At 43.2% G+C, this 13616-nt stretch overlaps 1 protein-coding gene across 6 annotated transcripts in view; it reads left to right on the forward strand.

The window, feature by feature from the left end:
- Positions 1–5057: 5057 nt before the first annotated feature.
- Positions 5058–13616, forward strand: part of RTEL1 (regulator of telomere elongation helicase 1) — a 50897-nt gene continuing 42338 nt past the window's right edge. For all 6 annotated transcript variants that reach the window (XR_008748743.1, XR_008748744.1, XM_027790152.2 and 3 more), the window contains exons 1-9: positions 5058–5496; positions 6596–6794; positions 7172–7265; positions 8128–8209; positions 8824–8884; positions 9114–9189; positions 9892–9976; positions 11530–11595; positions 13274–13427. Coding sequence is in view for 4 of the 6 variants with exons in the window: in XM_027790152.2 (XP_027645953.1) it covers positions 5395–5496; positions 6596–6794; positions 7172–7265; positions 8128–8209; positions 8824–8884; positions 9114–9189; positions 9892–9976; positions 11530–11595; positions 13274–13427 (919 nt within the window). In the remaining 2 variants the exon portion in view is untranslated. The remainder of the gene's footprint in view (positions 5497–6595; positions 6795–7171; positions 7266–8127; positions 8210–8823; positions 8885–9113; positions 9190–9891; positions 9977–11529; positions 11596–13273; positions 13428–13616) is intronic.

Here is a 13616-nt window from a genome sequence, read left to right on the forward strand (position 1 = left end):
TGTGAGGGCGGCGAGGCGCTGGCACAGGCTGCCCAGAGCAGCTGGGGGTGCCCCGTCCCTGGCAGGGTTCAGGGCCAGGCTGGACGGGGCTGGGGGCAACCTGGGCTGGTGGGAGGGGTCCCTGCCCGGGGCAGGGGGGTGGAATGAGATGACTTTTAAAGTCCCTTCCAACCTAAAACATTCTATGATTCTACAATAATATTAACACTATCCACAAATTTCCAATGCATGTTTGGAACAGGAGTTTTTTTATTCCTATTAACTGCTCCCTGCTCTGCCCAAGGCTTGTTTTGTAGTTGCAACTCCCTCTACTTTCTCCTTGAGTTGAATCTTTAAGACTTTATAAGTTACCTTGAAGCCAGCAGGCTGAATTGTACACATTTCAAAAACACACTCCCCGTTAACAGAGGAAGGCAGCCACCCCAAGCACCTGAATGCCAGAGTAACTTCCCCCTCTGCTCAGGATGAGCTCTGCCTTTCACTTAGCCAGCAGACCTGAGAGGGTCTGTCTACCTCTTGCAACATTCTGGATTTTCTGGGCATAAATCCGGTATGCATTTTATTCCTTTTATTTCGAAAAAGGCACAGAATGCTTTCAAGGTGCCGTGGCATGTGTCCCAGTGGAATACACCGTATGAGAAGTGGAGAATGAATTTATGTGGCTCTGCCACACATCATACACTTTAGCTCCAATATTGTTCACACTTTCCAGATATCCTGTCATATAAATAAAGTTAATACAGTTAATTCTGAATTCATCTGTAACACCAGGCAATATATCCTCCTTATCTGAAAAGACGGTTACATTCAAAGTTCTCCCTGATTTTCACTAGGGAGCATTAGAAGACACTGGCTATTTTTATTAAGATGGGGATTAGGGAAAATTGGTGAGTATTTGGCTAATTTGCCCTGTGCCTTCCCACACAACATCTAACCATCAGGCAACAACTGATTTTCATGGAGAATCAGCAAAGAAGTTGGTTTTGTAGCATGCACTTCTTTCACTACTTTATGGCAAATGTTTTCAACATCTTTAACAATAAAATATTCCTAGATGTCTTTCGATATAGGACGGGCTTCTTCCAATGAAATGCTAAAACCAAAAGAAAAATTCCCAAACTGACAGAAAAGGTTCTTTTTTCAAAACATTCCAAAACAGGGACCCATAACAACCCTAGTGTTTCATTCCCAAGAACGTTCACGCAGGGCAGTTCACAGGGGAAGATGTGCAAGTTGTGGTGGTTACCAAAAGGGTGACAAGCCTGGTGCACTTTATGTTGCTATTTGGGGCTGCAAGCCTGGCAGAAGCACAGTTTGCAACAAGAAATATTTGGGGAACACTTTTATTCAGTGACTAATTAAATAACATTGAAATAAAATAAAATAAAATAAAATAAACAAACCCCAAATCATCTGGTTTAAAAGGAAGGCGATGGGCTGTGACACAGGAGGCTGTAACTCATGGCTCCCCAGCAAAAGCATTGGTGTGAGACCTCCCAGTACTGTTTGCTGGAGAGCGGGAAGAAGATCTCTTAGTTGGCATGAAGAAATAATAATAACAGCATTAACAATAATAATAACAACAACAACAACAATTCCACACAGGGCAGCAGTCAACCCCCTGAAATTGTAAATATATTGTAAAATATCTGTTGTAAAATAATACAAGAGAAAGGAGAAAAAGAACTGAGGGAGAGAAAGCAGTGACAGCAACATCAGCACTAAGTCAGGAAAACGTTCCCTGAAGGCAAGAGAAACAACAGGGTTGTTCTGATGTTTCCTTTTCAGCATTGGTCACGTGCGCTTGAGAAACAAGGCCAAAGAATCTGGATCAGGAAGAAAAGGAAGAGTTGCACTAATTCCATCACGTAGAGGTGTAAAGGAAGGTGGGAATTCAGGTCACCATAGGGTCTGCTCAGCTACAACAGGTTAGAGCGTACATAAAGTTAGCAATGCCAAGTCAGATGACTAACTACGAACGGTAAAGAGCAGCAAATGCTGAACACGTGAAGCTGCGAGCTCTGCTCTGGTGGTTTCCTTCTGGCCTCCACCAAATCACTAATCCCATCTGCCTTGGTTTCTTCATCTGTAAAAGGAGTATTTGCCTTCCTAATACTAGGATGATTGTGATTAGAACTGGAGAGTCAAAGTGGAAAGCTATTTTGTTATTTCCCAACAGTAAAGAGACAGAAAGGCTCTGGATTATCGGATTCAAAGGAATCAAATAATCTTGTGGTCAAATAAAACTTTTAGACTGTTGCTATGGGAACCATCACATCTCAGAAAGACAATGAATGGCAACTTAATCCCCTCCTATCTGAAAGAGGGAAAATAACCTTCATGACAACTGCAGGAGTTTCACAGCCATTGCAGGTCTTCAGCCTCTTTCATCCCACTCCTCAAGATTCTTGCTTGCCTGGGAAGAGGGCTCTTGCCGAGGCGGCCTCTGAACAAAAATGACAGTTATTCACTTTGTATTTCTGCACCGCACTAGCGTTCTGCTCGCTGGGTTCTCTGCAGTTCTTCAGCCACCCACACCCCCACCTCCCCACAGTGTTTAAGGGTTATCTTTTCCAAGGTTTTTTCTGTCCTACATTTTTTTTTTCCCCTTGAAGACACTACTTTAAATGAAAAATAGTTCATCCAAGATCTTCACCATGCACTAATAACTGAGCAACAGAAACGCCCTGTTCCTGCCGCCTGGGTTTGCACATAGGGCCTGTTACGGGTGTAAGGACCAGACTTTCATACAATCCTCTCTGCCACTCCGACAAATTTTTCAAACCTTTCCTCTTCTCCCTCTGCAACCTCTTGCCTTATGAGAACTCAGGGTTTATCCTAGGGAGCCAAACACCAGAAAGACCAACACCTTTATCATATCTGTATCCCAACATCAACAGATGCTGTAGCTTCAGTAAACCTTCAAAATTCTTTTGCAACCTTAGTATTTTTTTCTCTTTTCACTTACAACTTTTTTTTCCTCCATTCTGTTTTTAGAAGGAACTGGTGTAGCAATGCTGAAGACAGACTTGCCAATGCTGGCACTGCAGCCTTGGTCAAGTGAGGTAAATGGTGCAGAGGAACAACCCTCCAGAAGGAGGAGGAGCGCTCAGCCAGTGCTGACTCATTTTTGCCACTGGACATCAGCGTATCTACTGACTCATGCTCCTTTTTGGGTTTGGTAACCTTCCAGCTCTTCTCTCTTGGAAGGCAATGCTGCTTCCATCAACATCAGTTACGTTAAAATAATCTGGTTTGATACATTATTGATATTGTTCTTCAATGTAGGAAAGGCCTATTTACAGGAAATAATAATGACACAGTATTCCATATATTTATGAGGAATTTCAAACCTTTATTCTCCATTATAAATACCTTATCCCGCACTCCAATTTTACAGTCTTTACAAGGTCATTTATTTTGCTTAATCTTGCACAACTGGTATCAAGTTAAAGAGTTCACGGTCAGAAACAGGAACAAAATCAGTTGTGACATTTTGTGTGGAGCACCACGGAGATCTGAAAGAATAACTCAATGCTCTCTAGACCATTTGCTAAATTAAAGACAGTTTACAAACCAGGCAAGCTCAGCTCAAGGAGTTTACAGGCTGGCAACCAAAACAGCAACAGCCAGCAGCTCACCTAACCCAAACAGAACATACCATGTTTGACAAGAGAACAACTTATGTAATATACTCAAGTTTAAGGTCTGTTCCTTTTAATAGTTATTACTCATAAAGTATCAGAACACTTCTACATACAAACAAGCTGTGCAGCTTGCTAGGAATAAATGCATTTTAAAGTAATAATAAAACAAGCCACATCCTGTTCTACACTACGCAGTAAGCATCTAATGGCGTAAGATGCAGCAACATAGCACAGAGATGAGTATAAAATACTTTCTTCCTACCTTCTTCCTCATGTAACTGCATAAAATAGGGTTTTGCAAAATTTGGGGATCCAGGTAAACCATGCCTGTCCATTTATCCATTTGTGACTCCACTTGAATCTTACAAACTGAGTAATCCATCATTCTGGAGCAGACCAGTGTTCACTACAATCACACGTATCTGTGGGACCAACCCTCAGCCTGAGCAACTGAAATGCTGCTGTTGCTGTTCCTGGCCATGTGCATGGATACAGTGACAGGGGGCTGGAAGCTGAAGGAATTGCACTGAAGAAAAGCAGGGAACAAAGGAGCAGCACATTCACCCCCAGCAGAAGATAACTGTCAGAATTCATCACTGTTCCTAATGCAGAAGCCACGAGGCTCAACGTAACGACATGAAACCCTCACAGCTTTAAGGCCTCGAGTCTCAACAAATGATTTGTAGCATTCCGCCCTCCCTTGCACGCAGCCCCGCTGGAGCGTGGGACACACTGCACACACAACGCACGCTGCACACACAATGCACAGTGCACACAGGGCACAGTGCACACACAGCACACAGCGCACACAGTGCACACACTGCACGCAGCACACAGAGCACCGTGCACACACAGCACACAGCGCACACAGTGCTCAGCACACACAGCACACACTGCGCACACACAGAGTGCACAGCACGCTTGTCACAGGGCTGCTTGGAGCCGCTATGAAGAGGGCCGCCAGCCCCGGGCAGCCCTCACACACTCCAGAGACCCGACAGGCTTTAGAAGCGTAGCCGCTCTGCTGTCTTCGGCAACCGGCCCGCCAGGCTGCTGTGCTCCGGGACCAGGCCGCGGTCTCCGGCCCGGGCACGGCGGGGGGAGGCGGCTGAAGGACCCCGCGGCTGGGCCCCGCCGCAGGCCCGGCTCCCGCCTCCGTCCGCCCGGCAGGGCCCACACCCCCGCACCTGACCCCCCCCCGCCTGCGGCCCCTCGGGCCACCCCTCACAGAGGCAGCACCGACCCCCGCGGCGCTGCCCCGGCTTGGTGAGGCCCACCGGCAGCCCGCCACCGCCCCACGCCGCCGCCCCCCGCCGCCGTTCCCGGGGCAACGCCGCAGCTCTCGCGAGAGCTCTGGGCGGAAGTGACGCAGGGCGCGTGAGGGGTGGCCGTGGGCAGTCAGAAGGTCACGTGACACAGGCGCGGGGATTCCGAACGGCGGCGCCGGGGAGGTGCGGCCCACTCCGCACCGCACCGGGGGAGGCCGAGAGCGCGGCCCGTACCGCACCGGGAGGGGGAGGTCCGGGAGCGCGGCCTGAGCCGCACCGGAGGTGCTGGGCCCGGGAGCCCCCCGGCCGGGCTGCGGGTCCCGCAGCGCAGTACGAGTGTGCGGCCCGTCGCTGCGGCCTTCCCTCGGGCGGGCCGCCCTGCCCCCGGCGCCGTTCGCCGCTCCATCTGCCCCGGAGGCGCCGCCTCCCGGCGGAGTGAACCACGGCCCGCGCTGCCTTGCCGGTGGCGGCCGGACAGGATGCCCAGGGTGACGCTGAACGGCATCACGGTGGATTTCCCCTTCCAGCCCTACCGCTGCCAGGAGGCCTACATGGCCAAGGTGCTGGAGTGCCTTCAGAAGGTCAGTGCCGCCTCACTTCTAACTGGGCAAAACGACCTTTTGGATAAAACGGTGGTCACCATTCAGGTTGACTTTTGGTTATCTGTATGCCGCGTTTTCCAAATCTTTCTTGTGTTTTTATTTTACTGTATAGTTATTAAAACCGCAGAGGCGTGCAGGTGGCGGTCAGGAGGGGGGTCAATTGGGAAAAGGAAGAAAAACTGTATGGGTTGTCCTTGTCTTCGTGCAGCCTGGCCTGCACTATTGGGGGTTTGGGTCCGTGGTGTTAGTTCTTCGGCTGTCAGTGTGACTTTTCATTTTCTCGCCAATAAGTTAATCTTAATGAATGTCAAGGAAGAAAGTTTTTTTTACAATAGTCACCTTTGTTCTGGATTTCTTTAACAGATCTTCATGGTCCCTGTTCTTCTGCAAGCTCAAACAAGCTTGTGGTGGAAGCTTTGGCTTTCCATGTGGCTCAGTATGCCCACGTGTCACAGGCAGTGGTTTGGTTCCTGCTCGGCACCTCCTCATTCTAAAATAAAAGTGTTGTAAGCCTATTATATGTATAAATTATTTTCATTCTCTTGGACACAAATTTTCGCAGCAATGCAAGGTCAGCTGCTAGTTTTTCTGCAACTTCTAGGATTGTTACAGCCTTTACAACTAAAATCCAGTAGGACGAAGTGTTACAAGTACTTGCAAAATCTTCTGCCTAAACTGACGTGGGATATAGTCTCAGTTCTAAAGGACACTAGTGGTCTGTAATCTAAGAATCATTTTCTAGGTTTTGTTGCAATAACTTCCCATATTTTCATGTGTCTTATGCTAAAATGTGATGCACTTTAGTTGCTCTAAGTGTGGAGAATTCCTCTGCTAAGTAAAGAGTAATAGCTGTCTCTGGGTTTTAGATTGAGCCTCAGTAAGTTGATTAGACGATCCTACAGGTTGTGAATTTTTAACAACCTTACGTAGGGCTTGTGTGTGTTTCTGTCGTGTGGTAGGGCCTGCCAGGTGGCAATTGCTTTTGTACTGACAATATGCAGTACTGCAAAGACCTGTTCTAGCTGCATCTCCAAGTTACTTTTTTGTTCCCTTTTTGTTTTATTTCTCTTCAATAAAGAAGGTAAATGGCATTTTGGAGAGCCCTACGGGCACAGGGAAGACCCTCTGCCTGCTGTGTTCCACTCTGGCTTGGCGGGAACACTTAAAAGATACTATCTCAGCCCGCAAAATTGCACAGCGTATGAATGGGATGGAACTCTTTCCAGACAGACCCATGTCGTCCTGGGGCAATGCTGCCACAGATGCCGATATCCCAAGTAAGTACTGCAGTTTTTATGCTCGGTAGAGGTGATACAGGAATGTTAATTAACATTTGCTTTTATCTATCTTTTGTAATAACTATGTAATTCTAAAAGTAATGGAGCCATTGTTTAGCAGGTGATGCACAGTTTCACCAATTTATAGATTTTAAAGGTGTGTTATACATTTTTAATTTTTCTTAGAACATTAGAAACTCCTTTAGCTCATTTTGTGTGTGTGAATAGTTTAGTTAGGTGACAGAATTTCTTGCTGCCTCTACAAGGCAAACTGTTACCCTAGTACCAGCTGGGAAAGGGGCTAATAGTATCTCTGGCTCTTTCCATGCTACTAATGTATTTCCTCTTTTTTTTTTTTTTTCTCCTCTATTTGGCAGCTTATTACACTGACATTCCTAAAATAATTTATGCCTCCAGAACTCACTCACAACTTACACAGGTCATTAATGAGTTAAAGAACACAGTCTACAGGTAAATACAATTTAGGGTAATGTTCCTATTAAAAGAAAAGGTGGTGAAACTGTCCGATTTAATTATTCTTTGAATTTATATGGATGAATGTATAAAAAAATTATACTCAGTGAAACGTAGTTCCTTAATATGCATGTATAGAACTTGGGTTTGGGGTTTTTTTTGGTATTTCACAGCTTCTTTTATCTCCTTCAATCATAGAATTTCCTGAATTTGGTCTGGTTTTTACCTGGGTGTTTTTTTTTTCTTTTTTTTCTGGAGCATTTCCTTAAGGCAGTGGGGAAGCCATTACAAAGTTGAATTCCTTAGGCTGATCTAAAGCTATAAAGAACTTTGTGGTTTTTCTATATCAACGTCTGTCACAGTTTTCAGCTGTTGACATGCCAGTGTGTTGACTGAGTTCTTTGGACAGGCAGTAGTGATTTGTTTATATGTGTCTTGTAAAGATACAGCCCTGTAATGAACAAAGAAGTATCGTGAATGTTTGTAGTGCATCAGTTCTTGTCATAAACTTACTCTGAAAATCACAGCCAGCTTGGAATAGTTCGTAATAGATTACAGACCCCAGCTTCTTCGGCTGCACTGTCATAACAGAACGCAGATTTTATAGTGGATGATGTAAGCTGCTGATTATTTACCTCCTGCTGTAAACTGCTGCTTATTATCTCCCGCTGTTACCAGGAGAAATGCAGTATCGTAAAGTCAAATAACATATATAGCTGTTAGAAACAGACAGAGTTACTTTGAGCTCATCTATTTCTCCTGAACCTTTTAGTTTTGATATATTTTACCCAACCTAGGCATATACATGTTCTTCTTTCTTGCCTTATTTTTAACAGGTCTGTGTATTCTGTTTGAACAGGCCAAAGGTATGTGTTTTGGGTTCCAGAGAGCAGCTTTGCATCAATCCTGAAGTGAAGCGACAGGAGAGCAACCACATGCAGGTGAGAATAGAGTCTTGAAAGCATGCACAGTGAGAACATGGAGGGGTTTTGTTTTGGTGGGGGGTGTGTAATTCTGAACTCTGACATTGTTTAACCACTGGAGGCTGTAGGGAAAGACAGTAGTTCTAAACGTGTTTCAAGGAACTTCTGGTTTCTAGTTTTGTGAGGGCAAAATTAAATTCTGAGTCTCTGGTAGCATTTTCCATCCAGACGAGGACGTCATTGTGTACAGTGTGGCAGGCAACAGTTTGCACTTTACTTTCTGATCTGCCACTTAAGTGTTTTTCAAGAGCAATAATAATTTCAAAATAGTGATTCAGTGATTGATTTACCTGTTATTTTACAAGTAATATCAGAGATTACTGTCTTGAAAAATATTAGTGGCAAAATATAACAAAATTTCCTCTGAGTGTCTGAGCGTTCTGTGCTGCATAAAAGAGAGCTTAACTTTCATGGTGGGCAGAGACACATGTGACTTCAAAACTGAAGAACTGTGATTAGTATTTATTCAGTAGCTGGTGTTAGAGAAAGCTCATAGCTCTTCTCCCCTTAACATGCTTCTCAGTGCTTGACAAGGTGTGCTACTGTTGGCTAAAATCTACTATATTTTACAGATCTACATGTGCCGAATGAAAGTGATGGCTCGTACTTGTCATTTCTATAACAATGTGGACGGTGAGTTTGGCTGTGGAAGTAAAGCCCAATGTTTTGGAGAGGGAGAGATTTGTTAGGCAGGTGGAGAAGTTTGGAAGAGTTGGCAGAATCTGCCTGTGTGTTTTGCTCTGTGTTCGTGTCTTTCAAGGAGGAAGAGTTAGAAAGTGGGTGAGAGTGATGATCAGGGTAACAATGGATTTGTGCGTAATACCTTTACCTAAGCTTGTGGTTGTAATGTAACTTTTCACAGAAAAGAGTACGGAGAAAGAACTGATTGAACCAATCATGGATATTGAAGACTTGGTTAAAAATGGAAACAAGCACAGGTAAAAGAACCCCCTCTGACCTTCCTCCGCCTTACTTGTGAAAATAGTGAAATCTGGGTTTCTGCTCATTTTTATTAATAACTTTGGTATGAACTTGACATATACTAAAATAGCAGAACAGTGATGGGAGCAAAGCAGAGTTGCAGAAACTGCTTCCAACACAATCATGTATGCACTGAGGCCTTAGCTTCTGTCATGGCAGTTTTCATTGTACAGCAGTCTATTTCAGTCCTTACTTGGGTAAAGACTGAGTTGGGTCAGAGTCAGGCTCACCAGTATTTTATTTCTTGCTTGAGCAGGGGCTACCAATATCATCTGTCATGACAAATGATATTGCAGTTTTGTTGAAGAGCATGACGTGATTGATTTGTTGAGATAAAATAGTCCACTGCAGCATTTACTTCTAGCTTAAAGGGGTAAAATAATAATGCAGTAATGAATGCCACTCTTTCTCCTTTAATTTATTTTTTCCTTTGTTTGGTTGAGCTGCACAGCTAGGTATTATTTTCTACATTTCTTTTTACTTGCCTTCTGTGAATAGAGCTAGCAGTCTGCCCTAAAATTAAACATGCCAGTTTCAGCTCCCTAAGAAATTAATTAGAAACCCTTGAGAGTGTGAAACATAGTCCATAAATGTTGAATGCACTCTTAATATTTTTGCAAGTATTTCTTTATAGTTTGTACTATTTTTTCTTTAAACAGAGCTTGTCCTTACTATCTTTCTCGAAGCCTGAAGCAGCAAGCAGATATTATTTTTATGCCTTACAACTATTTACTAGACTCAAAGGTAACACATATCTTTGCTTTTAGATGCAATTGTTCTTCTGTTTATCTTATATGCTTTTAGTGGATAAACTGTGAAGAACTGATGCACAGCAAGTGAATGCATTATGTCCTATACTTGAAAACTAATCAAAAGTTCAAATTCAAAACCATAGAAGATGCCATTCTGTGTTTTTTCTCTGTAAAGACTTCTCCCACATATAAGAATTGTTTTCTTTTTTTCTTTTTTCTCTTTTTTACTTTTATTTGAGATCTTGCTCTTTTTATAGAATTAGCTTTGCAGAATGTGATGCCCTTCTTGTTTGGTGATACTCACCTCCTGAATACAAATCTTCAGTCACATACTGTGTGGTATTTTTGCGTGCATCCTGAGACATTTTTGTTTCTGCAGCCAGCTGCATGATTTCTAGACTAAGGAAACTTTTTCGGTAGAGGTTGGACATCTCTTTTTGGAAATAATTGCTGGCTTTGTAAAGAAAGCTGTTGCAATAAGTTGTCCACATTTGATGGATAGAAAATGAAACCTTTGAAAACTCTGAAGAAATGAATCTGCAGACATCTTCATGCAACTTGGAGTAATTAATGAGTTATTATAAAAGCCAGATTACATTCCACTGCTACAAAAGGCAAAAAGACAATATGATTGATAAACTAAAAAGTAAAATTAAATTAAAAAAAAATCTGTGACCACCTTAAGCAAAGAGGCACTGTGAAATGAAGCTATGCGATCTACTTCTGGAGTATGGTCTGGGCAAGAAACGGATGCTCTGAAGACACAAGCATAAATGTGTAAAAACAAGGCAGATTCCCCTGTTCTGCACCCCTCTCCTTCGAGAGCCCTATCGGCAAAAATAGTGACTGAAACCAATTCTGATAAACTTCTGCATCCTAGTATGGTACACCTGTTTCTTTTTTTTCTTTATGGAGGTTACAACTTACATTGTAATAAACTTTGATGTGAACTGAGGCTGTTCAGCCTGGAGAAAAGGAGGCTTAGAGGAGACCCTGTTGGTCTCTGCAACTCCCTGACAGGGGCTGTAGGCAGGTGGGGGTCAGTTTCTTCTCCCAAGTAACAAGTGATAGGGCAAAGAGAAACAGCCTCAGGCTGCACCAGGGAGGTTCAAGTTGGATATCAGGAAAAATTTGTTCACCAAAAGGGTGGCCGAGCTTTGGAACAGGCTGCCCAGGGAGGTGGTGGAGTCACCATCCCTGGAGGTGTTTAAAAGACATGTAGATGTGGCACTTGGGGACATGGGTTAGTGGTGGGCTTAGCAGTGCTGGGTTAACGGTTGGACTCATGATCTCAAAGATCTTTTCCAACCTAAATGGTTCTGTGATTCTGTGATGTGTTTTTTAGCACCTTCATTTCCAGAGAAAATGATTCTGTAGTTTATATATAAAGGTAACCACAGCAATTACTTGCGGTATTCTTTTTTTAAAAATAATTCAAGATACTTGAAAACTCAGGTTTTCTGTCTCATGAGCCAATTTCTCAATCAAATCTGTGTTTCTTTGTGGCCTTTTTGTCCATTCCCATGTTCTCTTTTTCATCTTCAGAGCCGGAGGGCACACAACTTGGACCTGAAGGGGACTGTGGTAATTCTTGATGAAGCTCACAACGTGGTAAGCTGTTTCTGGTCTGTTGCCATTTTTCAAACTTCATCCAAAGAGGAAAACAGGCATGTGCCCTAACACAGCCTGTAGTACTCAGCTATACGTTGTAAGTGGTCATTATCATGAATAGTTGTTTCTGTGACAGTTAAAGCTTTGTAGTTTAATTAACAGTCCTTTGATGCTACTGTGATTTTCTGCAAGGTGATAGCTTCTTCCTGAAGGGTAGATCTCCAAATTTATGGGGTGCTTACTTTCTTGTTTGGAGAGTCCTCTTCCATGGTGTAAGAAATCTTGAAAGATCCATTCTTAAGCTCAGCTGCATCAGCTATCCAAGTGCAGTAGACGGCAAACGTGACTCTTAATGTTTCCAGGTCTTCACTTAAGGCGAAGGGGAAGGAGAAAATGCTGCATTATGAGATCTTCCTCTTGGCTGACTCAAAATGGCAGCCCTTTGCCTAAATAATGAAACGCAAAGGAACATTTGAAATGTGTCCCTTTTTTTCTGCCACATGAACAACCTCCCAGTGGGATTTCTGCAAAAGAGCTGTGGAGTTCGTTTGGGTTTTTTTCGTGATTGCGTGTTCAGTAACAGGCCACCAGTGGGTGTGCTGTATTTGACTAGAGAGTGTTGCAGAGTTGCTCCTTTCATCAGAACATCTTATTTCTGTTGAAAAACGGGTGGAGATCCAGTTGTAGTTTTCTTTTTTTTTTATCCCGCCTCCCCCCCGCCTTTTTAGTGTCTAAAAAATATTAATTGGTGCCAGCATGCAGAAATCAATCAGAAAAGCTATTCTAGAGCTACTCATTTTGCAATAGTTCTCCCACAGTACTGTCTGTTCCAAGTTAGTATGGGGGAACTTTGTAATTACGTTGAAATAGAACTGACCTCTTTCTGATTAGATTGTTTATACGTGCAGCCAATTCAGCTTTTTTTTTTCTCTTCATAACATTTCTTCATAGCTGTTGCAGTCAAATTTTTGTGTAGTTTACTATTTCCCTTCATTCCTCAGGGGAAAAAGATTCTTTTCATGAATGAAAATTATGTGACAAAATATGTGACTTATTTTTTCAAGGTCATAGAGAGTTTTGTCAAACTTACCGGTTTGAGTGTTCAAACAGTTACGGTTTTTAATAGAAGGTTAGTAGGTTTCCTTCTTTCCCTGTGATAATATTTGTTCTGGCATACGTTTTGGCCCAAATTTGGTGTGTGAATAACATGCATTCTACTGTTTGCTTTTTCATGGCCCACCCTTTTTCTTTTTTTTCTGCCATGCCCCCATCTCTGCAAGCTCATGAGCGGCAAGGGCTGTGTCTTCATATGAGTGAGTGTAGGCATACAAGGATCTCCTAGGAGTATGAGGGGGACTGGGAAGCAGCTCTTTCAAAGGACAAACTGATTTGCTAACTAAAAAATTGGTACTTGAACAATTTGTCATCAGGCAGCAGGCTATTTGGCAACTGTGTGGGAGAGAAAAATCTATTAGCAACAACATTAAGAATGCAGAGGAGGGTGATGCCTATTAAAACGATCTTAATGATGGCAGTGATTTGCTGTTACATGGGAATGTTTTAACTGGAGGCCAGAAACGAAATGAAGCCTGGTTATCTGGACTTTATCATCTGTGAAATTGCTTGAACAAATAGCACACTGAGCAGTCCACGTAATGCTTCTATTCCTTATTTTTAGGAAAAGTTGTGTGAGGAGTCATCTTCTTTTGACTTGACACCCTATGATTTGGCTTCGGCAATGGATGCTATAAACATCGTACTGGAAGAACAAGCCAAAGTGGTTCAACAGAATGAAATAAAGGCTGAATTCAATATGGAGTTGGGCACTTCAGGTGTGTTGGCAACCACAAACCACCATTTCACTGGGAGTATAGGGTGCCAGTACCAAGAACTGAAACATAACTTTTCCTAGCAGTTCCTGGAATATTTACTGAGTAGATAAATTACTGTTAATTAGTAATCACTGCCAGACAAACATGAAAAGATTTGGCTAAACCCATGTGACATGAGGGGTCTTGAAA

The sequence above is a fragment of the Falco peregrinus genome, chromosome 9 (genome assembly GCF_023634155.1).
Source record: "Falco peregrinus isolate bFalPer1 chromosome 9, bFalPer1.pri, whole genome shotgun sequence".
Taxonomy (NCBI): domain Eukaryota; kingdom Metazoa; phylum Chordata; class Aves; order Falconiformes; family Falconidae; genus Falco; species Falco peregrinus.